Source organism: Drosophila albomicans, chromosome 2L (assembly GCF_009650485.2).
Source record: "Drosophila albomicans strain 15112-1751.03 chromosome 2L, ASM965048v2, whole genome shotgun sequence".
Classification (NCBI taxonomy): Eukaryota; Metazoa; Arthropoda; class Insecta; order Diptera; family Drosophilidae; genus Drosophila; species Drosophila albomicans.
The window spans coordinates 5,155,275-5,177,759 of NC_047628.2; the positions used below are offsets into that span (position 1 = coordinate 5,155,275).

General features: G+C 39.3%; 3 protein-coding genes across 5 annotated transcripts in view; 2 read left to right on the forward strand and 1 right to left on the reverse strand.

Moving 5' to 3' along the window:
• Window positions 1–10,119, reverse strand: part of LOC117565375 (LIM/homeobox protein Lhx3-like) — a 35,227-nt gene extending 25,108 nt beyond the window's left edge. Inside the window, exon 1 of the mRNA XM_034244445.2 lies at window positions 9,588–10,119. Coding sequence (XP_034100336.1) covers window positions 9,588–10,005 — 418 coding nt within the window. The 5' untranslated portion in view covers window positions 10,006–10,119. The remainder of the gene's footprint in view (window positions 1–9,587) is intronic.
• On the forward strand, window positions 5,894–6,871 carry LOC127565259 (uncharacterized). Of its 2 annotated transcripts, none has more exons than XM_052002970.1 (2): window positions 5,894–6,045; window positions 6,105–6,871. In XM_052002970.1, exons 1-2 carry the CDS (start codon window positions 5,977–5,979, stop codon window positions 6,318–6,320), a joined length of 285 nt encoding a protein of 94 aa, XP_051858930.1. In that variant the 5' UTR covers window positions 5,894–5,976; the 3' UTR covers window positions 6,321–6,871. The 2 variants fall into 2 exon arrangements, with proteins under 2 accessions (XP_051858930.1, XP_051858931.1); XM_052002971.1 differs by having other exon boundaries at window positions 5,934–6,049.
• A 4,941-nt stretch (window positions 10,120–15,060) lies between the features above and the next one.
• On the forward strand, window positions 15,061–22,217 carry LOC117566033 (3,4-dihydroxyphenylacetaldehyde synthase 2). Of its 2 annotated transcripts, XM_034245479.2 has the most exons (3): window positions 15,061–15,262; window positions 15,335–15,569; window positions 20,730–22,217. In XM_034245479.2, the coding sequence occupies exons 1-3, from the start codon at window positions 15,183–15,185 to the stop codon at window positions 21,948–21,950; spliced, it is 1,536 nt and encodes a 511-aa protein (XP_034101370.1). In that variant the 5' UTR covers window positions 15,061–15,182; the 3' UTR covers window positions 21,951–22,217. The 2 variants fall into 2 exon arrangements, with proteins under 2 accessions (XP_034101370.1, XP_034101371.1); XM_034245480.2 differs by lacking the exons at window positions 15,061–15,262; window positions 15,335–15,569 and adding an exon at window positions 19,585–20,112 and having other exon boundaries at window positions 20,730–22,210.
• The last annotated feature ends 268 nt before the right edge of the window (window positions 22,218–22,485 follow it).

Genomic DNA, 22,485 nt, shown 5'->3' on the forward strand with positions numbered 1-22,485 from the left:
AATTTTTAAACGATTCTTTAATTATTATTGATCAGCCTATAATCGAATTGAGGCTAGGAAATTTAAAGATTACTAGACAATAAGTATGAAGTGTTTGTATTTAATTTTATACGATTATTAACACCCGTTTTAATACAATATTAATATCGATTAAATATGTATACTTGTTCATATATAGAGCAGCAAGTTAAGTCTGCGATCGCTATAAATTCTCTAATTTCAGTAACCTATACAATTTATTCTTGGGGTACTCGAGCTATCGCTCTAGTGAGTACCACTCATGGGCCTCTCAAAAGCGTGTGGTGCAAATCCCAAGTACTCTACGAGTACTCGTAGCCATACCTAGTATATCATATATTTGTATATGCACATACATACGTATTGTATATGTATTTACGAGTGTACCTTCGGGTGTTAGATAAGTTAAGTAATCACGACGATTATTGTTGACTATTGACATAACGAAAATTCGATTGTTTTATAATGACACAGCTCTAAATTTAAACGCACAACCAACATTAACATCAACATGGCCTCAGCTAACATAATTAGTGCACCTGTTAAAATAATATTGCCTGTCTTGAGTCTCGACTCTCGATTCTCGACTTCATTCAATTCGATCAAGCATAATTTGCGGTTGACTTAACGCCCAGAAATCAAAACTCATTCAGGTCTGATGTCCGGTCTCTTTTATGCATGCACATATTTATTTAAATATAATATCATTGTTGATTGAAAGGTAAACACTACAAATGACGTTGCTTGAGGGTGAGAGTATTGAGGGTGCGGACACAACACAAATAAATTCAAAGTCTAAAAAAAAAGGTGGAACTGCTGCAAATTCAGTAGCTTGGCCACATGCTGAGACCACCTGTTTAGATACGCTTAGACAAAAGCCCGTTGACATACAATGGGCATAGCGATGTGGAAAATAATCACAGATAACATAAAAGAATAAAAGGCGCATTCCCTCTGTCTCCTGCTTGCCCTCTCTCTTCCACGCTCGTTCTGTCTTTCTTGCTCTCGCAAAGGGTTGGCTTGCCAAGTGATGTTGATGCTTGGAACAACAGGACACTCGTGGAGAGAGAGTCAAAGTCAGAGTCAGTAGTAGCCAGAGGGTTGCAGATGAAAAGACTTTGTACTACCCAGCGACAACAGGCATGTTAATAGGCCTCATTTAATGCCGACTGGTCTGTTATGCATGGTAGATGGGTAAGGGCTTTGTGTCTGCAGAGAAGGTCTATTTGGTATTATACAAGATTAACTATTTCTTCAACTGGAAGTGCATTGTGTGATATGTGGGCAGGTACAATAAAAGGCTCAATATTTCAAGTATAATATATTTACATATATAGTATGAAGAAGTAGAAGTATATCAATTATATCCGCCTAATATATACTCGCTATAGTCATTACCTGAAACTCATCGTAGGTTTCTTTTGCAGACAATTGTGGTTTTGAGTTGAAGTATTGTTTTCCGATATACATCGTTTTTCAATATATTCTAAGAAAGAAACTTTTTTTGGAGAAGCAGACATCGATGTACAGCATTTCGAAGTGCAGCTTGACATGTTTTCTTATCGAGACATTTATGTACGGGGCCATGTACCCGGTGAAAATGTAAACATATACGCGTATGTCTCGTCTCAATGGGCGAATCTTGTACCCAACCCCGTTCAAGTATCATTCCCCCCATAGATAAGCGTCGAACACGACTTCAAGACCCCCGAGCCAAGACTTGGGACTGGTTACTACGAAACTGGAGGTTTCTTGACAGTTTTCTATGATATAGAAATAGAAAAGAATGCACACGTTGCGTATTTATAGATACAAGACTGGAACAAGAAGCTACAACGTACTTTTCTTATATGCCACATTATGTCTACCTTATCGTGACCTGTTGTTGTTGTTGTGCTGTTTTTCAAGGTATCGAGTGAAACGGTGGACAAATATTTGCTGTTGGCAGCGACATCGGCAGCAACAGCAACAGCAACAAAAACAGCGACAGCGGCTTGTTAGAGGAAGTTTTTGACCCGCAACCCGACTACCAACTACCAACAACAGAGCGGAGAACAGAACAAAGTGGCGATAAGCGAACTTCAGACATGGCCACACTAATTGCGGAATGATAAAAGATGGTAACCGCTGCCGGTCGCAACTGAAAACACGTAATTGTGCCAAGATTTCGACTTTAGCATATTCAAAAAGAAAAATGAAATAAAAATAAAATAAATAAAACTCAATTTTGTTACGCCAAGCAACCAGGACGGAACCGAGGAACAAACGAACGAATCGTTTCTATTTGCCTAAACCGGCCCCCAAGGAATACTCAAAAAATACTCGTAGCGTTGCCAGACAACATAAATGTTGCTTAAGGGTGTTCGCTTTGTGGTGTGGTGTAGGGGTGGAGGGGGCAGCCTGAGGGGGTTGCTCTGTTGGCAGCTTCAAGAGTATTACATAAAATATAAGAAAAAATTATGATTTCCACTTGCGCGAAAAAAACGAAACAACATCGAAACAACAGCAACAACGACAACGATGAGCTTGGCAACGAGAGTAGCAGCAGCAAGGATGTCGAGGGGCTGCTGAGGGGATGTCGAGGGGATGCTGAGGGGATGCCATACCCGCTGCTTAACTGTCAAAATCATGTAATTTAATAAAGTTCGCTGCGGGATATTGTTTGTAGAGCAGCATCTAAGTACCGCATGCTCGACGTATCCACTTTCCCCCTCTCTTCTTGCTTGCTTTGCCCATTTTACAGCGCGACTTTGGCAGCTGCTATGTCCTCCCCTGTCCATCTTCCTTCGAAGCGGGAGCCTCAAAGAATGCTACAGCCAACTGCTTGCCAACCAACATCATAGTACTTTTTATTTTTATTTATATTTTGTATTTTGCATTTCACATTTCACATTTTGCATTTTTTATGCTTTTCTACATTTTTAACGTCACAGTGGCTGCAAATCAGCCTAAAATGTGTTCAACTACTTAGAAAGCGGTTTGGAATCTAGGTAATGAAAAATGATCGAAAGCAAATTGAAGACATTAAGTAAATAACCCGAGTTAAAAATGAAATAGATCTTTTAAAGAATTAAAGAAACCTTGTAATTTATATACAATTAAAATCGTATAAAATAAAGTAAGTCAATAAAAAAGAATCATACTCAATTTGCAAAAAGATCATAGTTATGACTTATTGAAATTTTCATAAATTAAAAAATTTTTTAGATATACAAATTTTATGAACTTAGAATTTTATAATAAATTTTTTTTTATAAAATTATAAATAGTCATAATATTTTTCGAAGATGAAACCCGCAAAGCATTATAAATTGGTTAACACAAGTTTTAATTTTTTTCTAGAATTTTCCTCAAATTTTAAAAGAAAAAGATTTTTAATCTTTGCAATATACAGGATTCTCATGACATCTTCCCTTCCTTTTCCCTAAAACGTCAGGCTATATTTTTCAGATATTCGAGCTTTTCGTTACACTTGACATTTTCGTGCAAAGTTCATATATACAATACATATATTCTCCCATCCAGAAATTTAACCCGAAAGTAAACTGATACATTTTCCTTTTTAGTATATTTATAATATATAAATTGTATAATGGTATAATCTATTTGGCACAAAAATTTATAAAGATAATCTAAAACTCGTTAAAAAGAAAAAACAACCATCTCGTATAGCACTTAGACAGCTAATAACTTGAAAATAAAATGTTTAAGAAAAATGGTTGACGAACATCGATTTTGCATGCGGTTGTAGATAATATGTAGAACTTAAGGTCATGACCAGAACAGGAGTATATCAGGAAAATGTCTCGGAACAATAAACGGGCAGTTTTAATTTAGAGATATGAACGGGAATATAAAGATTGAGTTTCGGTATTGGCGGAAAAAGTCATGTCATGGCCTTTAGGTGACATGTTTATCTAACTATTCTCACTGACTCGTGACATGGCATGACTCGAAATTCCATTGGATTGAACGAATGCGTCAGCAATGGACACTGTGGCGGAAATACTCTTCAGAAGCCATGACATAGCCATTGGGTAACATGACTTTTCCGCAGACTCGTGCCATGTGATGAGTCGAAATAAAATTTGAGCAGTCGTTCGATTCGCTTCAAAGTCTACGATGGCATCCGATACTGAGTCACATTGTACTTAAGATTAGCTGTAGTGCTTATATGAATAGATATTATTCATAGTGTGATGAGTAGAATCCAAAGTCAAATCGAAGTCTTCAATGGAAGATCTTGCGATATGTTGCTATGAATATTATTGCCTGAGGAAGTACTTAAGTGGTGGGCTCGAATTTATTTTTAGATTTTAAACTCGTGCAAAGATAGTTAAAGCAGCACTTCTACCAATAAATAGAGAAGCCCCTTGTACCTCTCCGCTTCTCAGTTCCCCAGTCTATCTCTCAGGGTGTGTGTGTTTGTGTGTGTGATTTTTTAGCAAGCCGCTTTCATATTTTATTTTATTAAGCAAAAAGGAAATGTACAAGTAAACAGTGACTGCAAACACGCTCGCACACACACTCACTCCCACCTACTTGTTTTGCAATGTGTGTGTGAGCTACCCCAGACTAGGAGAACACGCCCCCTCCACTCTCCTCATCGCAATGTCATATGAACGCCCCATTATTTACTTAACGTAAGTTAAACATTCACCTCCATCTCCTGCCTCTATACTCTCTTCTCCTCCACCACTTGCTGCCCCCTCCCAGTATTGCCGGAATTGCTTCTTTTGGGGCATTGGGGTTGGGGTGTAGATGTGTTTGAGGGTTGGGGTTGCTTGGGGTTTTCGTTGCAAAAACAAAAAAGAAACAAACAGAAATTCTCGTAAAGTGGAACGTGAGAGGATGGAGAGGACAGGAGTGGCAGTAGCTGTGACGGGAGTGGGGGCTGGGGTAATGGAAGCCCACTTGGCTTACCTGCCAGCAAAGGCTGCCTAGTCAAAGAGCTGTCGTCGATGCTAAGCGCAAGTTCCGTCTACGTCCCTGTTGTGTGCCGTCTCCAAGCCTCTCTTCTCACTCTCCCACACACTCAGTCTATCTCTCCCTCTCTTTGGACGTCCGGGTTTCTGAGTGGCGTAAACAAACCGCCATGAAATATGCAGCAGGCTTTCCGGGAAGGCGCACAAAAAATGATTTATGTGGACGCCATGGAAAACAACGAACAACGAGCGATGAACGATGAACAACAAAAAAAAACAACAACAACAACAAATAACGAATGCCCAAAAGCAACAAAAATATTTGTAACAATAACAAAATCAACTGATTTCTCAACTTGGCTCTGAGCCCACTCGCTGCAGAGTTCTGTCTCTCTCGTCTCCCTGTTTCTCTTGACCTGCCTACCATCAACATCTACCATCACATTTTCTTTTGTTTCTTTTTTTTCGCATGAAAAATGTGAGAATCTAAATGTTGCCGTCTGAAAACTAAGGATCTATGTCAGTTTCTTTCTAGGATTTGGAGAAATATAAGATAATTTTTTGATTTACTAAAGATCATAACTAAAAGAAGAAATAATGTTCTTAAGTTAAAAAGTGATTACGTTGTGGATAGCTAAACATATTCACATGTTCCTAAACTTAACTAGAGCATCATTTGAAACGGATTGTAGAATGTTTGTCGACTTTAGTATTCATACAGGTTTATTTGTAACCAGCGTAATGGGATTCAAAGTGGATTCAGTACTGTTCTTCATAAAATGTATAGCGCCTTAATTTTGTTAGTTACAAATTTTTAAGCATAAAAATAAATTAATTTCCAAATAAATTTAAATGCTGAAATAACAGTTATCTGATAAATTAATTGTTTCTTAAGTACTTCGGTTTTGCTGTCTGAGGATAAAATAGTTTTTGCTATCCGGTGACAAATAAAAAAAACCCAGTTATCTTTGGTTTTATTCACAAAACACATTTTTAGGTCCAAATTGCATAAGAATAAAATAAATGTTAAGTTATGAATTCGGAACCGCAGATGAATTTGGAAAAAAGTCAGACGCAACTTAAAGGAAACGCATGCCATGATGTCTGTAAATAATATTGTAAGATCCAATGACATTAAACTATATTACTACCAATCACTAGATGACCGATGTCAATTGGGCAGCCTACAACGCGTTTCGCTGTGATCTGGCCAAAGTGCACAAGACCTTTTGCTGCTGCACCCAAACGGATTTTACCGAGGAAGTCGGCACGTTGACAGACCCCTCGCAGGGTTGGAAGTACGTAGGGCAGCCGGCGGCACGATGGAGAAGCAAAAGCTTACCTCCAAAATGCAGGGAAGCAATATGGAATCAATGAAACTGCCAGGCGAAGCTGAGAAGCAAACACCACAAAGCAGCGTCTCAAATGGCGGCGAGAAGCCGCTCAAAACTCTGCTGGAGGCAAGAGAGAAACGCGACTTGCCGCACAAAACCAACTCTGAAAGCAGCTGTGAATCCTATTTGAAACCCACAAACTGCGACCAACCATCCACCTCTGGTCTGGGATGTGCAAGCGAATCCTCCATTAGTGGCTGCAGTAGCATCAGCACCATTGGCAGTGCTCGACTCACAGAGTCTCAAACATCAGGATATACTACCGAGAGCAGCTACCAGACGGCAACAGCGGACATCGGCAGCTACGCTAATCCTCGACGATCCAGCAATTATCTGCGTGAGATTCATGTGGGCGTGGAGCGCAGTGCGACGGGACGTCAGATCCAGGAGATACGCAGCGATCTAAGGAGTCTGCTTTGCAATGAGGTTGCACTCATCAATGAGGTATCGGGAGGTAGACAACATGCCATCTATTTGATTGCGTATAGCTTTATGTAGATAAATACATGCTCCAAATTTCTAGTCTTACTTTAACCACTTGCTGTACTAACTAATGATACTGTCTTTGTACATACGTCTTTCTGGACGAATGGGAGGCATCATTCGCTTGTTGACATTATGACAAATTGCGTGCGCAAAAGGCAACAAAAGTCGTGGGTTCCTTTCCCATTCAGGAAGGATGTCGGAAGGAAACAACAAGGCAAAGTGATACGCTTAAGGGCCGTCATAACCCAGCAGGCTGGCAGAAGGGAAAAGTCGGGGTGTTCCATCTACGTTAATAGGAAAGCCACACAAGGAACGGCTAACGAACGGCACGCGGCAAGCGGGCGGTCGCCCGGTCGAGCGACAAGTGCGCGAGCGCTTTGCTCGAGGGTGGACTGTGGTTGTACCGAGTAGGAGCGGGGCAGGGAAGGGACGGGACGGGAGCAGGGGTTGCTGTTTGTCCAGTGCTAAGTGCACGACCAAAGACCATAGGCAAGTGGAAATGACAAGCATATTTACACAATTTTTGACAGGCCCGAAAAAAACAAATGCGATACCGAGCTGAAACTCAAGTTCGAGCCGAAGGAGCTGCGAACGGGTGAAACCGAACACCCGTGGGTGCAGCGAACGTTCCTCACTCCCCCTTGCTACGCTCTCACGCAGCAGCACCAGCAGCAACAGCAACAGCAAAGGCACGCACCCAAAACTCGATAAATATGTTTATGTGCAAATAACAAAATATTTGTCGATTGCCGGTTCTTCAACTGTGTGCTCAGGCAGCAGGGGTAGGGGAAGGTCGCTTCGGGGAGTTCAGGGAAGGGGGAAGCACCGCAAGCGCATAATTCAATTTTTCTGCTCGTTTTGCACGGCGCTCAATGAACGTCGCTCAATTCCGCTGGGATGTGTCCATGCGTTGTATGCAACGCGGGATTGGGTCTGATCTGCGCTGTCAGGAAGTTTTTCCTCCCGTTGTGTGCATATTAGCGACACGTGGCCTCTCTTTGCGTCTCTCTTTCGCTCTCGTTTCAGCCTGGGCATATGCGGTTTTAGTCCTTGCCCCGTTATTTATTTGTTTGTAATTACGTGTGTTCTAAATAAAATCCCGGCGCACTTGAAAATGTAACGCGTCTCCCACTTCGCATTTTCATTCCATTTCAATTTCCTTCCCATTCACCAGAGCACGGCATGCTCTTTTCAATGCTGTGCCACGTGCTTGTCGTGCCAGCGAGTCAGGTTGGGATTGTATAGGATTGGGTGTGGCTCTGACTATGGCTCTGACTCTGGCTTTTGGCTCTCCGCTTTCGGCTTTCGGCTATTCCCTGCGCATTAGCGACAATAGCTGTAGAGCCATCGCCTAAGCCATTTGGACATTGTCAACAATTTTGGGATACTATGTACTTTGGGCTTTGTCTCCGACTTGACTGCGCAAGGATGACGCGTGTCCTGTCTCAATGTGTCCCCAGTGCGTGAGTGTGTGTCTCCATTGTGCCAGTTGTCAACAATTTTTGGGCTGGCTTTTAGCTGCGGCCTTAGCTTGTCAATTGATGTCTGTGTGGGATCGAAAAACATGTGAAACATGAATCGAACTCATAATTGTGACAGCCTTTGCCCACCACTTGGATTTGAACTAGGGAAGAGGATTTCGCGGATAAGTTAAGGCAAAGCTTAAGAAGATGTGGTAAAAAACAAAACTTAAATTTAGGTGACATCGAATGGTTTTAGAAAGGTTAAATATTCTGAAAGATATGATCCTCCACGATGCGAACTGTGAAGTAAATCATTTAGTCCTTTAGCGCTAATTCAGTAGTATATTTCTCATTTAAATTAACAAATTATTGCTTGCTTCAAATACAAATAAGAACTTTATCTTTTATATAATTTGATCGAAATAAAAGTTTTTATTATATAATAAATTAGGAATAATGAAAATATGTATGGAAATTAATAAAAATATTGGAAAACAAAAACCAGCAGAAATGAAGATTAAAACAAATTTGGTTTAGAAGCAAATTAACTTCACTTATTTTTTCGAATGATGATTATCTAAGAGAAATATAGTTGATGACTGAAAAAAAGAGCGTAAAAAAAGCTGTCAACATCGAACAACGGATTAACTTATATAATGAACTAAATCACTTAGGATCGTGTGTGTTTAAAATAAATTATTTTCACTTTTGAGTATAAAAACAAAGTACCTGTAATAAGCTGCAAGTAAATATTTTAATTATTTACAGCATATTTGTGTATTTTGGTCTTGGGATCCAAAAAGAGCATAGAAAATGAGCAAAACCAAACGAGTAAGATAATGCACTCAGTACTACGCGAAGTTTTTGTGTCCTTAATTGAAAAACACTTAAGCTCTAAGCAGAAAAAGCTTTAGTTCTAAGTCCTCACAACCGCATTTTTCTGTCCCTTGGCCCCACAAATGCAACGCACGCCACACAAATGATCTCTTTTCAACACTTTCAAAAACAAGCTGAGCCACACCCAACTACACCCACATATACACCTATGAACACACACACACACATGCTTACATAGTTAAATCAGAAAACAACAGCGAAAAAGTTTGCATAATTAAAGGCATAAATAAACAACTGTCAGCTAGACGAGAGAGAGAGGAAATAAAATGGACAAGCAGCGAGTGGAAGTGAAATCCATTCGAAGAGACAGACAGACATACAGACAGGCCGAGGGAATGGCCAAAAGGCAATTGTGATGACGAGTTGGCCTCTTCTTGGCACCTGGCTAAGATCTTTGTACTCACCCTCAAGCGCTCGATTCCTTGAAATCAAAGCGAGCACCAACTCTGGATTTGGGTCATCCTGGTCGACAGGCACCACACCGCCGACTCCGACACCGACGCCGACTCCAACACCGACTCCAGCATGCTGTTGATGATTGTGCTGTCCGGCAAGCAGGTGCGATGCCTGCGGCGTGGGCGGCAATTGTTGTTGTTGCTGCTGCTGCTGTTGATGAATATGCTGCTGATGCGGATGTGGATGTGGATGTGGATGCTGATGCTGGTGATTATCCATGACTGACAGATGCTGTTGCTGCGGCTGTGGCTGCGGCTGGTGTTGGAGCTGGTGCTGGTGCTGATGCTGATGCTGGTGATGATGTTGATGTTGATGCAGCGGCGGTGGCGGTTTCAGGGTTTGCATCATCTCTAAAGCCAGTTGCATGCACGCTTACGCTCTCAAATCCAGCAACCACAACAACAACAACAGCAACCGCAACAACAAAAGCAGCAAGCTCAGCACAGATGATTGCCGCAATTTCTGATTTTTCAATTTTCTCTTTTTACTCTATTTCTCTCTTTGTCGAAGGGGAAAGAGGGCGGGCGGATTGTCACACGTGTCGTATGCGGGCGCTTTTTTTTTTGGGGGGTTTCAGGCACTTTACCGTGGTTAAATATTAACTAGTTGCATTAATGTGCCTGCATTTCGTAATAAATTACATTAACTTTTCAACTATATAATATAAATATTATTAGCACAAGATTTACACTCGCGAGGATAACGAGTAACGCGAGTAACGAGTCGCGAGTAACGAGTACGAGTACCGTTCACCGAATGATCCAACCTTCTACGGCCTGCCGCGGCAAAGAGGCGGAAATGTTTAATCACGAGGCACGAGTTCTGTTTTTAGTTTATATTCTATTCACAACGTTTGATGCAGGCGGCACTGTCTACAGATAGCGCTAGATTGGATCGTACGGTTGTTTGGTTGGTCGACTGGTTGGCTGGTTGCCTGGTTTGTTGGTTAGTTGTTGACTGTTTAAGAACTGCCACTTGCACACACGGGGACTGCTGACTCTGGCACTGGCAATGGAACTGGAACTGCGGCACTGTGGCCGCTGCCGTCGCTCGTCTCGTTTCCCGACGCGTCGATTTTTTCTTATCAGACGAGCGAAACGCGCGGCGGTTTCTTTGGTTTCGTTCACTTCGGTTCGATTGTGCGACTATGCGAGTGTGCGTAAGAGTATGTGTGTGTGCTTATGTGTGTAAGTGTGTTCTTAACAGTAATGTGCTTGACTTGCATTTACTCGCTGCCCTTCCATATCCAATCGAGTCTCTTAAGTAATAGTTCTAACTTCAAGTATCTGCTTCGCACTAAACAACAATGATTCTAAGACAAGCATCAATATTTAGTGAAGTGTAGTGTAGTGTTATGTAGTGCAGTGTGCGTCAATTGACGAGCTGCATATCTAGCTACCGAAATGTTACACTCTCAAGTACATTATGACTCCTAGAACTGGAACAAGAAGAACAAATTACTCGCAAATGATGTAAAGAAATGACAAGCTGTTTGTTTGTGTCTGGGGAATTCATTTCTCGCACTGACAGTTCTTGAATTAAAAATTAATTGTTTTGCAACATTGACAAAATGTGCTGGCCATTTTGTAAGCTCATTAAATTGCACTTCCTTAATTTATTTAGTATATTTAAATTAAATTGAACTAGTATCAAATCCTTGTTTTTACTGCCAATGCACTATAAGAATCTTTGAATCAACTTTATTTTAATTCGCACAACTCACAATTGATTTTGTTAATTTACTACAAATTTATAAATTCTTTTTATTTATTTATTTGATGTGTTTCAGTTAAATTGCTGTTACTTAAACGTTTCAACATTCACTGATTCGCCATTTTGCGACGGCAATTGGCAACGCGACGGCAAAAGAAAGTTGCGACAAAATGGCGGCGGCTAAACGACGAATGCTCGTTAGTAGTAGACACGGCACGGCACGGCAACAGCACGGTAACGGCACAACGTGGCAAGAAGGCATGGCATGGTACAAGTGTATGACGGGGCATGGCAAGGCAACGCTGGCAAAAGCTGACGGCCGTCTGTTGGCTTGTTTGTGAGGCTTTTTTTGTTGCCTGCTATTTGTGGCACTCGCGCTGCATTTTTTTGCGCACTTTTTGACGCTTTTGTTGGCGTTGTCGCTGCTGCTGCCACTGCCGCTGCTGCTGCTGCTGTTCCTGCAACTGTGACTCGACTCCTGTTATTGTTGCAGTTGTTGTCGCTGTCGTTACTATTGTTGCTGTTGCTTGTGTGAGCTTTTTTTATTTGACTTTTACGATACTTTTTATGTCGTTTGCCTTTTTGTCTGTGCGTGTGCATGTGTGTGTGTGTATGTGTGTGTGTTTGTTTGTTAGTGTGTTTACCAATTGATCTTAATGTGACACAAATGATATGGTAAAATCCAGGCAGCCTGGATAGCAAGCAAACACAACAATTGAGGAGGCGACGGCAACAACAAAAACAACAAAAACAACAACGAGCAACGAACAACGAACAACGACAACAACAGCGACGACGTCGTCGACATTTTTATGCTGTTTTTAGTATGCGCAATGTTATGCTCAACTATGGCGCCCCCAGCCCTTGCCCCATCTCTCCTTGCCACTCTCATTCGCAACTCCATACCTTTTCCCGTTTCCGTATCCGTTCTTATTCTCGTTCTTATTCGCTATGCGGGCAGCATTACAATATTTTGCCAAAGCTAAAACTTTAGCAAAAGTTTTGCTCTCGAGAATTTCGAGTTATAACTGCAAAAATGTATTGCAAAGATGGTGGCAACAACTGTAACGGCGGCGAGAGCGACGGCGACGGTGGCGGTGACGACGACGTCGGCAGCAAGAACAACAAGAACAACAAAAGCAAAAATGAAGCAACGCCTGGCGACACCTTCGACGTGGCCCCAAAACAGCAGTCAACAGCACTTAAAAGTCAGCGACGGTAGTGGCATAGCACAAATATGAGAAACTTAACTCAAAAGTCCAAGTCAATACGCTCGGTCAACAGAAAAGCAACAGCAGCAGCAGCAACAACACCAACAACAACAACAACAACGTCGACAAAACTTTTGCTAGTCTTCCCTTCCAGGCCCAAAGGCAAGCGCCGCCCCTTTATATTGAAAACATTGGAAATCGTTGATAATAGCAAAAGCAACAGCAACAACAACAACCTCATATCGGGAGTAGCTAACAACGAATGCCCCGCCGCTGTTAGCATTTTGGTCATGCGCGAGAATTCGTCGTTATCTTATCGCTGTCGACGCCATTAAACTGGAAATTGCTTGGGTGGGTGGCTAGGGTGGATTGTCCAAGGGTTAAAGCCATTCCAGCGACTGCGCAATGCTTTGGGCTGCAGCGGGGCGAAACAGTCAATCATCTTGAGTCACCCTGTGCACAGCAAGTAGAAATACCCTGTAATTACGGAGCATAAGGCGGCATAACAAATAATGCAGAACGCTTATTTTGTCATCAATATGCGAAAACTATGCTGATGAGTTAAGTAAAATAATATAGAATAACTCAAAAATGGAATCAAGTATGCTAAATAAAACAGCTAACAAATTATTTAATACTTTATTAAATATATCTGTATGCCTTTAAGAGCTATTAACGTGCAAATTAACATTTTGCAATGGCAAAATTGTAATTGTCTTTATCAAATTGAATAATAATTGCAAACGAAAGTATTACAAAAGAGCCTGCACACTTGTATATCTTCATAGTATGCAGGGTATCTGCAGATTGATCATTCACGGCGAGAACATATTCGTCTGTCTATCTGTCTGGAAAACTGTTACTGCTGCGTCCTGGTGGATACAAGTACGCCCAAACCGCCAGCATGGCATTTCTGTTTTCGCATTTATTTATGAACCGCTTAAAGCGCGCCAAACACTTTGAACCCCACAGGCTGACACCACCCCAACCACAATGATGTACATTAGTGAAGAACAACAGCTGGTGGTCATACCTTGACCGAGTATCGCAGCATGCGAATACGTTTCCACAAGATAGATCTTTTTTAAGAAAATACCACATAGAATATACAGAAAAGTGCAATCATTTGAGCATTATCGATTTTTATTGATTTTTTTTGGGGTCCACATATTTTCTCCAAGTACTCTTAAAACTCCACTCGCATATGGTGATGAATTAGATCGCTTAAAGCGGAATTTAATCCACTTTTTTGCATTGAACTTTCAACGTTGTGACGTTATAATAATAAGCTTTCTACATATAAAAACTTGGATAACTTGACTAACTGCGACATCAAATTTAAAGCATGACCCTGAAATTTTTTTTTAAAAAACAAACTTGTGAAATGCAGACTGCATTGGCCCGGCCCCCTGACCGGATGCATTCCCATTCCCATCCATTGAGCTGCGCTTACAAAATACCAGATGAGTCTATCTAACTATCTATTCGATAGAGCACGGTGACTGTGACTTTCAAAATTTTGAGCACGGTCACATGACAGGGCGAAATGGGTAAAGACTGGGAAATGTTATGCATTTCAGTCATTTAGATACAATTTTTGCCAAGTGACAACAGACAAGACAATGCTATAATAGTAATAGTTATTATAAACCGGATTGTGACAACAATGGATCATCCATTAGGTGCAGAGAGAGAAATGTGAACAGATTAACGGATTAACGGATTTAGGAAATGCAATGGAAATTTAATATGAAATATTCTAATGTTTACATTTACTAATATTTATCAAAAGAATAAGATTAAATTATGATTATACGATGTTTTATTGGAATTAATTCTGTTTTTTTTTTTGTTATTTATTCTCTTTGATTTTAATGTTACAATAAAAAGATAATCCAAATTACAATTGTGACCTTCTAGCTGTGGAAGTTTATAATTTTTTCTTATTTATATACATCAATGGCTTAATATTTATTCAAAATTAATTTTCTATTTAATTTAAGAGCTACACTGACCTGTTTAATATCGAAAAACATTTATATAGAGTTGTATACTAATTGGCCTGGCCTGTTTTTCCCAGTGTAGTCGTTATATTAGACAATTAAACGCATTTCATTAAAATTTCTTGGACGATTTTCACGTTTGTTTATGATTTTTTGTTTGTAGTTTCTTTATTATTATTGTTATTATATTGTGTGTGTGCTTTGCGCTGCTCGTGAACTATCTTAATGCCGTTTTCGGAACATCGTCAGAGTTACATAAATCTCGCCAATGGTATCAAAAACTTGCTGGCTGTGCACATTTTTACACATGTCTCTGTCAAGTATTGTTGAAAGTTTCGTCTGTCTACTGGCACAACGGCCTACGTCGAATCGTTTGGTCTTAACGCGCTCATCGCTTAACGCTTAGCGGCTAGCGCTCGAGCTTAAGCTTAACGCTTATCGAGGCTTTGACATGTCGCAGCGAGTTCATTTGTGTATCCGAATGTCAACGGTGAGCAAGTGCAAAAGTCTGACAGCGGAGCTACAAACTAACTAACTAATAAGTGAATCGAGCGGATCCCTAAAACAAAAGGATACTACCTTACTTACTTGTTCTGTCTCTCGCTGCTCAATCACAATGGACTTTGATGAATTTCGCGAGTTTGGCCATGCTTCAATTGAGTTTATTATCAATTATCTGAGCAACATACGTGACAGGTGTGTGTGTGTGTTTGTGTGTGTCTTTGAAAAGTGTTCTTTATCCTTTTAAGCTGTTCGCTACTCCCACAGAGATGTTCTGCCAAGCGTGGTGCCCCACGAGGTCATCAACCAACTGCCGAGACAGATACCCGAGCAACCCGAGCACTGGCGGCATATATTGAACGACTTGGAGCACATTATCCTGCCAGGATTGACACATTGGCAGTCGCCCTACTTCAACGCCTTCTTTCCGTCATCGACATCAGCTGGCTCCATCATCGGAGAGCTGCTCATTGCCGGAATCGGAGTTTTGGGTTTTAGTTGGGTAAGTCCATTAATTATGCATTATTATTCGCTTGTTCGTGTGTAGTATAGCAAAAAAGGAGAGATACTAAGATAAGCAAAAGTGCGCAGCATAGAAACATGTATATGAAATGTAACCAAAGAATGAAACGCAGGCCAAAATATTTCTTAGCAATTTTTGTGCCCTTTTCATCCCCAAAGTCACTGTAAATACAATTTTCAATTTCTTGCACATTTATTTCACTTACTCGAAGGAGTAAGCTCTAAACTGATTTTATATCGATTACAATAACATAAATAATATTAAAGCCATACATTACTATCCCTAGACAATAAAGAAATTATTATCATTAGTCTGTAGTTTTTCTAAAGAAATATTGGAATTTAAAGAATATAATTCTGAATAATATAATAATGAATAAACTTACTACACCCTTAAGTGCTAGTTTCTCCTTTCGATATTATTCATAATCTTCAACAATATCTTTGAAAGCTTTGAAACACAACCATTTGAATAAACAGGAACAGAGATAAGGCAAGCATCGACTAAACACAAAATTTTGTCGCAAACTTAGCGGAAGTTTTCTCAGGATTGCAATGTCACGTTACAAATATTAATAAATAATTGTAAAATAAATAAAACAATAACAATACTTTATAGTAGGTATGCCTGCCGATAAAAAATGACATTATTTTAATATTATTTAATGTATTGTCTTACATATTACTGGCAACATTTTGCTGACTTATAGATATATTATTCACGATGAAATCAAATAAGAGTCGTTTCCATGCTCTCTTTTACGATGTATTGTATTTCAACTCGAAAACTCCAAATCCTCCAAGTTTTCCAGAACCTATTAAAATTATTTATTATTAAAAATAAGAAAACCGTTCTAGTCGAGACTTCTCTGTTGAAGATTTATGTAGATACTTCATATTAATACTGTGATACCTCTTGTTGTCTATTATTTGCGTGCACAGGGTAAAAAAAAGAAAATGTTGACACTTCTAACTAAAATATAATATAACTAAAATATAAGCTATGTTGATCAATTTTACTATATCATCCGCTCTATCTCTCGCTAGACACTACAATTAAGTAAATTAATTACAATATATGCACATTTTAGTTTCAGTCTTAGATTCTACATTTCTTGTCATATTTTATATGTTTGCATAGTATGAAAAGCAATGTTCAATATATTTGTTGTCCGTTTTGTCATCGCCATTTGTTAGTATGTATTATTGTTCATATTTATACCCGCTACCCAAAGGGTAGAAGGGTATTATAACTTTGTGCCGGCAGGAAATGTATGTAACAGGTAGAACGAGGCATCTCCGACCCTATAAAGTATATATATTCTTGATCAGCGTCAACAGCCGAGACGATCTAGCCATGTCCGTCTGTGTGTCTGTCCGTCTGTCCGTATGAACACCTAGATCTCAGAGACTATAAGAGATAGAGCTATAATTTTTTTTCGACAGTGTTTGTTATGTTTGCACGCAGATCAATTTTGTTTCAAATTTTTACCACGCCCACTTCCGCCCCCGCAAATAAAAATAAATAACAAGCGTTATTTTAAAGCTAGTTGCGAATTTTGGTATATACAATAATTACTTTAGTAGTTATGATTCCTGAAAATTTGGGTTGGATCAGATGAAAATTGTGGAAGTTATTAAAGAAATACTTTTGTATGGGCAAAAACGCCTACTTACTAGGGCTCTTAGTTGCTTTGGTCGACAATCTGGTTCATTGTGCCGTCTATGGTATATTGTGAATGGTGTACTATATCGATATACCAAACACACCATTTGATATATTTTTTCGGTATATTTTGAAAATAATAATAATAATTTTCGGTATATTTTGAAAATAATACCGCAATATTTTGCCTTTATTAAAAATGGGTAGTGGGTATCTCACAGTCGAGCACACTCGACTGTAACTTTCTTACTTGTTTTATTTTAATGCTTGTGTGAAATCGTGTTAGGCATATGTTTTTTATTGTCGATCACTCTTGGCTTAATTGTTTTTACTTGCTCATTGCAAAAATCTTGCCAAAGTTCAAAATTTATTCAGTTTAACGACGATCTCTATTATGATGGGTTAAAGAAGACTACTTTAACAATATGTTTATTATTGCAAAAAAAAAAACAGAGTAGTTTAAAGTACCATATATGTACATATGTATTTGATTTTGCAGGTAGTTTTCTTTTTTTTCGCATGTCGTAATAGTGAATAATAAAACCACTTTAAGATTCACTTTCAATGAACTTATATTGACATTTTTGCTGAGGTTGTACAATTCTCTGACAACAATGAAAATGCAGAAACGACTTTTATTAGTGTTGTACTTAAAGAGTACGCACAATTTTATTGTGGCTGGAGCCCAGTAAAATCTGTTATCGCAATATTTATAATGCTTTTTAATTGCGAAAAAGAAAAAGTATCATGAAAAAATAGAAAAACAGACGAAGGCTATATTGGATACCAATTAACAAAATGTAGTTATATTTTTTAACATATCTGCTCTCTTATTTTTTATACCAAGTAATTATCGGTTACAATAAGTAAAAGTAATATTCTTAAATGCTTAATTTATTCTACATTCTTAGATTTTTGTATAATAATATGCAACTGATAATAATATACGGTATTTTATATTTCATATACAATTGTTAACTTCACTTTTATTCCATTCTAAAAGAAAGAATAATAATACAGATTAATACAATAACAGATTAAGGCAACAATAACAAATTTAAGCAACCACTGCAATCACGTTAGAATTGAATAGATAATCAATTAATACTGATCATAAATATTTGTATTCGTAAGAACAACTTAATTTTTTATATTTATATATATGTATGTATATGGATGTATATAGAATACATCAAATCCAGATAGTCTTCCCATTAAAAGGGTATATTCATTTTATTAGTCAACATTGACATATTCGCCATTAAATTCAACATTTATTATTCTTATTTTCATAATAAATTGGGATATTGACTACAAATTTAATAATTTCATATTTTACCATACATTTTTTTTAAATAATAATAATAATAAGAACATCGACACATGAGATTTGCATTACAATAGGATATTGCAATTTATTGAATTAATTTTGGCATTCTATTTTTGAATTCCGAAATTAATAGTTGTGGGTAAATGAGCAGACTCGATTGTACTTCTTTCTTTAAAATCACACAATTAATTAAATTACTACACAATAAATATCATCTTATTGCTGGACTAATATTAATTATCATCTGTCTAATAATTGTTGAAGCGAGTAATTAATATATTTAATATGATTATGAATTTGCACAAGACTTAATAGATGTGTTGTTCCAGTTACTTATTTACGCCACAAAATCTTTTGAAATAATTGAGAAAATTCAGTTAAGAAAAAATTTCTTGTATATTCTTAAACTTTCCATTTATGTCGAATTTTCGTAATGAAATTGAATGTATCATTCCACTATAAAGGTAAATTTCCGAACAAAACAAACTCTCAAGAAGTGCATGCAAAACCTGTTGGTCGAGAACAGCTGCGCACAGTTTTTGAGCAACTGAGAACAGTTGTTAACAGCGGTCTTACAAACAGCAATGAATGTGCACATTTTGATGCGTCAATAAATGATTCAAATAATGTCGTTGTAAACACATTTAATGAAAATGTTCCGCTCCAATGGATAACATGTATTTATGATATCTGTATTTCACAAAGATACTTTATTAACATTATGTGTGTTGACCATTATGGAACTACTTGTACTATGGATTCCTTGCACTTTCTGCGGCAATTAAATTAGAAAGGAGACAATGATTTCCATTGTTGTTTAGTTGGCTTAGTTTATAGCAATTAGGGGCCCTAACAAACCTATCATCCAGTCGTGGCAATCACTGTGTGTCGCCAGAGAGACGCTTCACCCAACAACTCTGGCTCTGATTCTCAGACTGGCTCTTTCTCCGGCTTCGGTTTTGGGCCTGGGTCTGGGGTATAAAAGCCGGTGTACTCACGGGCTGCGGCCACAGAGTGAGCGTTAACGTTGCAGTGGCAGCACAGAAAGAGGAACGACTATTAAGTGGGCCAGGTGGACTGTTGGACCGGTGTTTCGAATATTGTAAACAAAACAAAAGAGCAAACAAATCGCGAAAAGTGCAAATAGAAAAGCGCTAAACAACAATAGAGACCACTGGAGATTGACAACCAAAACGTGAAACTAATTCTAAAATGGATGCCAAAATGTTTCGTGAGTTCGGCAAAGCGGCCGTTGACTTTGTCGCCGACTATTTGGAGAACATACGCGATCATGATGTGCTGCCCTCCGTGGAACCGGGCTACATGCTCCAGCAGATGCCCAAACAGATGCCTGAATCACCAGAGGATTGGAAGCATATTCTTTCCGATATTGATCGTGTGATCAAGCCGGGCATCACCCATTGGCAGTCGCCGAACATGCACGCCTATTATCCCACCAGTGTCTCCTATCCATCGATTGTCGGAGAAATGCTGGCCAGCGGATTCAGTGTCATCGGTTTTAGTTGGGTACGTGCAACAGCTGCAGGTGAAATCTCAGCGAGAGGGTCGATTGTTTAATCAAGCTAAATGGGAGCCCTTTGTTCCGCTCTCCGAGACGAGACGAAACAAGTGAAAGCTATGATAAATCGAGAGCTCGCCAAACTGGTTGTCAACAAGCTAAGAAGAACAATTCACACTGATTGCATACACAATCGGAAGGGGGTCAAGTTCAGCTCAAGAGTTTGTCTTTTTTGAATCCAAGAAGTTCTTGTGAATCCCAAATATTTTAATTTTTATACGGAAATTTAAAATTTTTGTTATACAAATGTATTACAGTAATGTGTTATTGTGCATTTTTATTAGGGATTTGTATAGTTATTTTATTGAAAATAGAAAAAATTCTACCTAGTGAAGAGTAATTTTATCGATAGTTCATAAAGTATTTAAAAAACCAAATCTAAGTGATTAACAACTTTTTTATATCAGAAAGTTGAATTCCTAATTATTATATATGTTAAGGATACCCAAAATATGATAAAGATACGGATTAAAGTTGTTATACTTACTATAGTCGAGATATATACATTAACATAAATCTATATACTATTCAACACATTATACAACGATTTATCTGATCTCTACAGATTTGCAGTCCAGCTTGTACTGAGCTGGAAGTAGTCGTCATGGATTGGCTGGCCAAGTTCCTGAAGTTACCCGCGCACTTTCTGCATGAAACCGAGGGTCCAGGAGGTGGCGTTATTCAGGGATCCGCCAGTGAGGCGGTTCTCGTTGCTGTCTTGGCTGCCCGAGAGCAGGCGGTGCGCAGGGAGCGCGAGAGGCAGCCAGAACTCAGCGAAAGCGATATACGTGGCAAACTGATTGCCTACTCCTCCGACCAGAGCAACAGTTGCATTGAGAAAGCGGGCGTGCTGGCTGCCATGCCCATTAAACTGTTGCCTGCCAGCGAGGATCTGGTACTGCGTGGTGCGGCTCTCAAAGCAGCCATTGAACGAGATGTGGCCGCTGGATTGATACCAGTGATATGCGTTGCCACTCTGGGCACAACAGGCACGTGCGCCTACGATGACATAGAGTCTCTGGCGAGCGTCTGCGAGGAACATAATGTGTGGCTGCACGTAGATGCAGCTTATGCCGGTGGCGCCTTTGCTTTGGATGAGTGTGCTGATTTGCGACGTGGTTTGGATCGCGTGGACTCATTGAACTTCAATCTGCACAAGTTTATGCTGGTGAATTTTGACTGCGCGGCTATGTGGCTGCGTGATGCCAACAAAGTGGTAGACAGTTTCAATGTGGATCGCATCTATTTGAAGCACAAGTACGAGGGATGCACACAGATTCCGGACTTTCGTCACTGGCAAATCCCTTTGGGACGTCGGTTCCGTGCCCTCAAGGTGTGGATCACATTCCGCACCCTGGGCGCTGAGGGATTACGTGCCCATGTGCGCAAGCACATCGACTTGGCGGCACAGTTCGAGAATCTTGTCAAGGCGGATTCTCGCTTCGAGTTGGTGGCTCCGCGTGCCTTGGGATTGGTCTGCTTCAGGGCCAAGGGCGACAATGAGATTACGTCACAGCTGCTGCATCGTCTGATGGAGCGCAAGAAAATCTACATGGTCAAAGCAGAGCATGGTGGGCGCCAATTTCTTCGCTTTGCCGTCTGTGGCATGGATCCCAAGCCGGCGGACATTCAATTCGCCTGGACAGAGATTGAGACACAGTTGACTCAGCTGAATTTGGAGGCAGACCAACAGCCGTTGGAGAATCGGAAGGCGGGTGAAATTGCCGAATTGACGCAACACTTGACAGGGTTACAGCTACAGATGGATGAGACGTTGCAGCGCTAACTACGCTGAATGTGCAATTTAATTAACAATTACATTTTACATATATAGATGCGATATTTATATTTAATTTTCTTTCAACTGTTGACACACTTGCAGTTAGTTAAGGTTTAATAAATGAACACTCTCATACTTGAGTACAAATTCGCGATTATTTTTACATATCTTATTTTCAATTAATCAATTCAAATTCAAACAGTGGTTGTTGTTATCGATATTTAAGGGGAGCACAAGTGTTGCCAGATCTGGGAAATTGAAACTATGCTAACAGTGTGCTGTTAATGTCTAATCGTAGTACAGCACTACTCAGCGAACAACAAAAGCGATGTAAAAACAAATTTTATTTCGAAAAATTTTAAAGAGATCAAATCGTCTATATTGTCAATTGAATGTTTTAGATGGCATCTACATTTTTAGAAAAATGCGGAAATAATAAACGATTTAAACGAGTTTGGAAATATATGAAAATGTTTAACAGTATTTATCTGTATTTTGATATATAGACTCTGGAAGTATCTGACTTTTATTCAAAATTAAG

What these genes read in the sequence shown, in the direction of transcription:
- LOC127565259 (XM_052002970.1), top strand. Translation starts at nt 5,977, where the DNA reads ATGAATTCGGAACCGCAGATGAATTTGGAAAAAAGTCAGACGCAACTT. An exon ending in AAGGAAACGCATGCCATGAT is followed by an intron (nt 6,046 to 6,104) that starts GTCTGTAAATAA and finishes ACCAATCACTAG; the next exon opens with ATGACCGATGTCAATTGGGC.
- LOC117566033 (XM_034245479.2), top strand. Translation starts at nt 15,183, where the DNA reads ATGGACTTTGATGAATTTCGCGAGTTTGGCCATGCTTCAATTGAGTTT. An exon ending in CTGAGCAACATACGTGACAG is followed by an intron (nt 15,263 to 15,334) that starts GTGTGTGTGTGT and finishes CTACTCCCACAG; the next exon opens with AGATGTTCTGCCAAGCGTGG. An exon ending in GAGTTTTGGGTTTTAGTTGG is followed by an intron (nt 15,570 to 20,729) that starts GTAAGTCCATTA and finishes TGATCTCTACAG; the next exon opens with ATTTGCAGTCCAGCTTGTAC.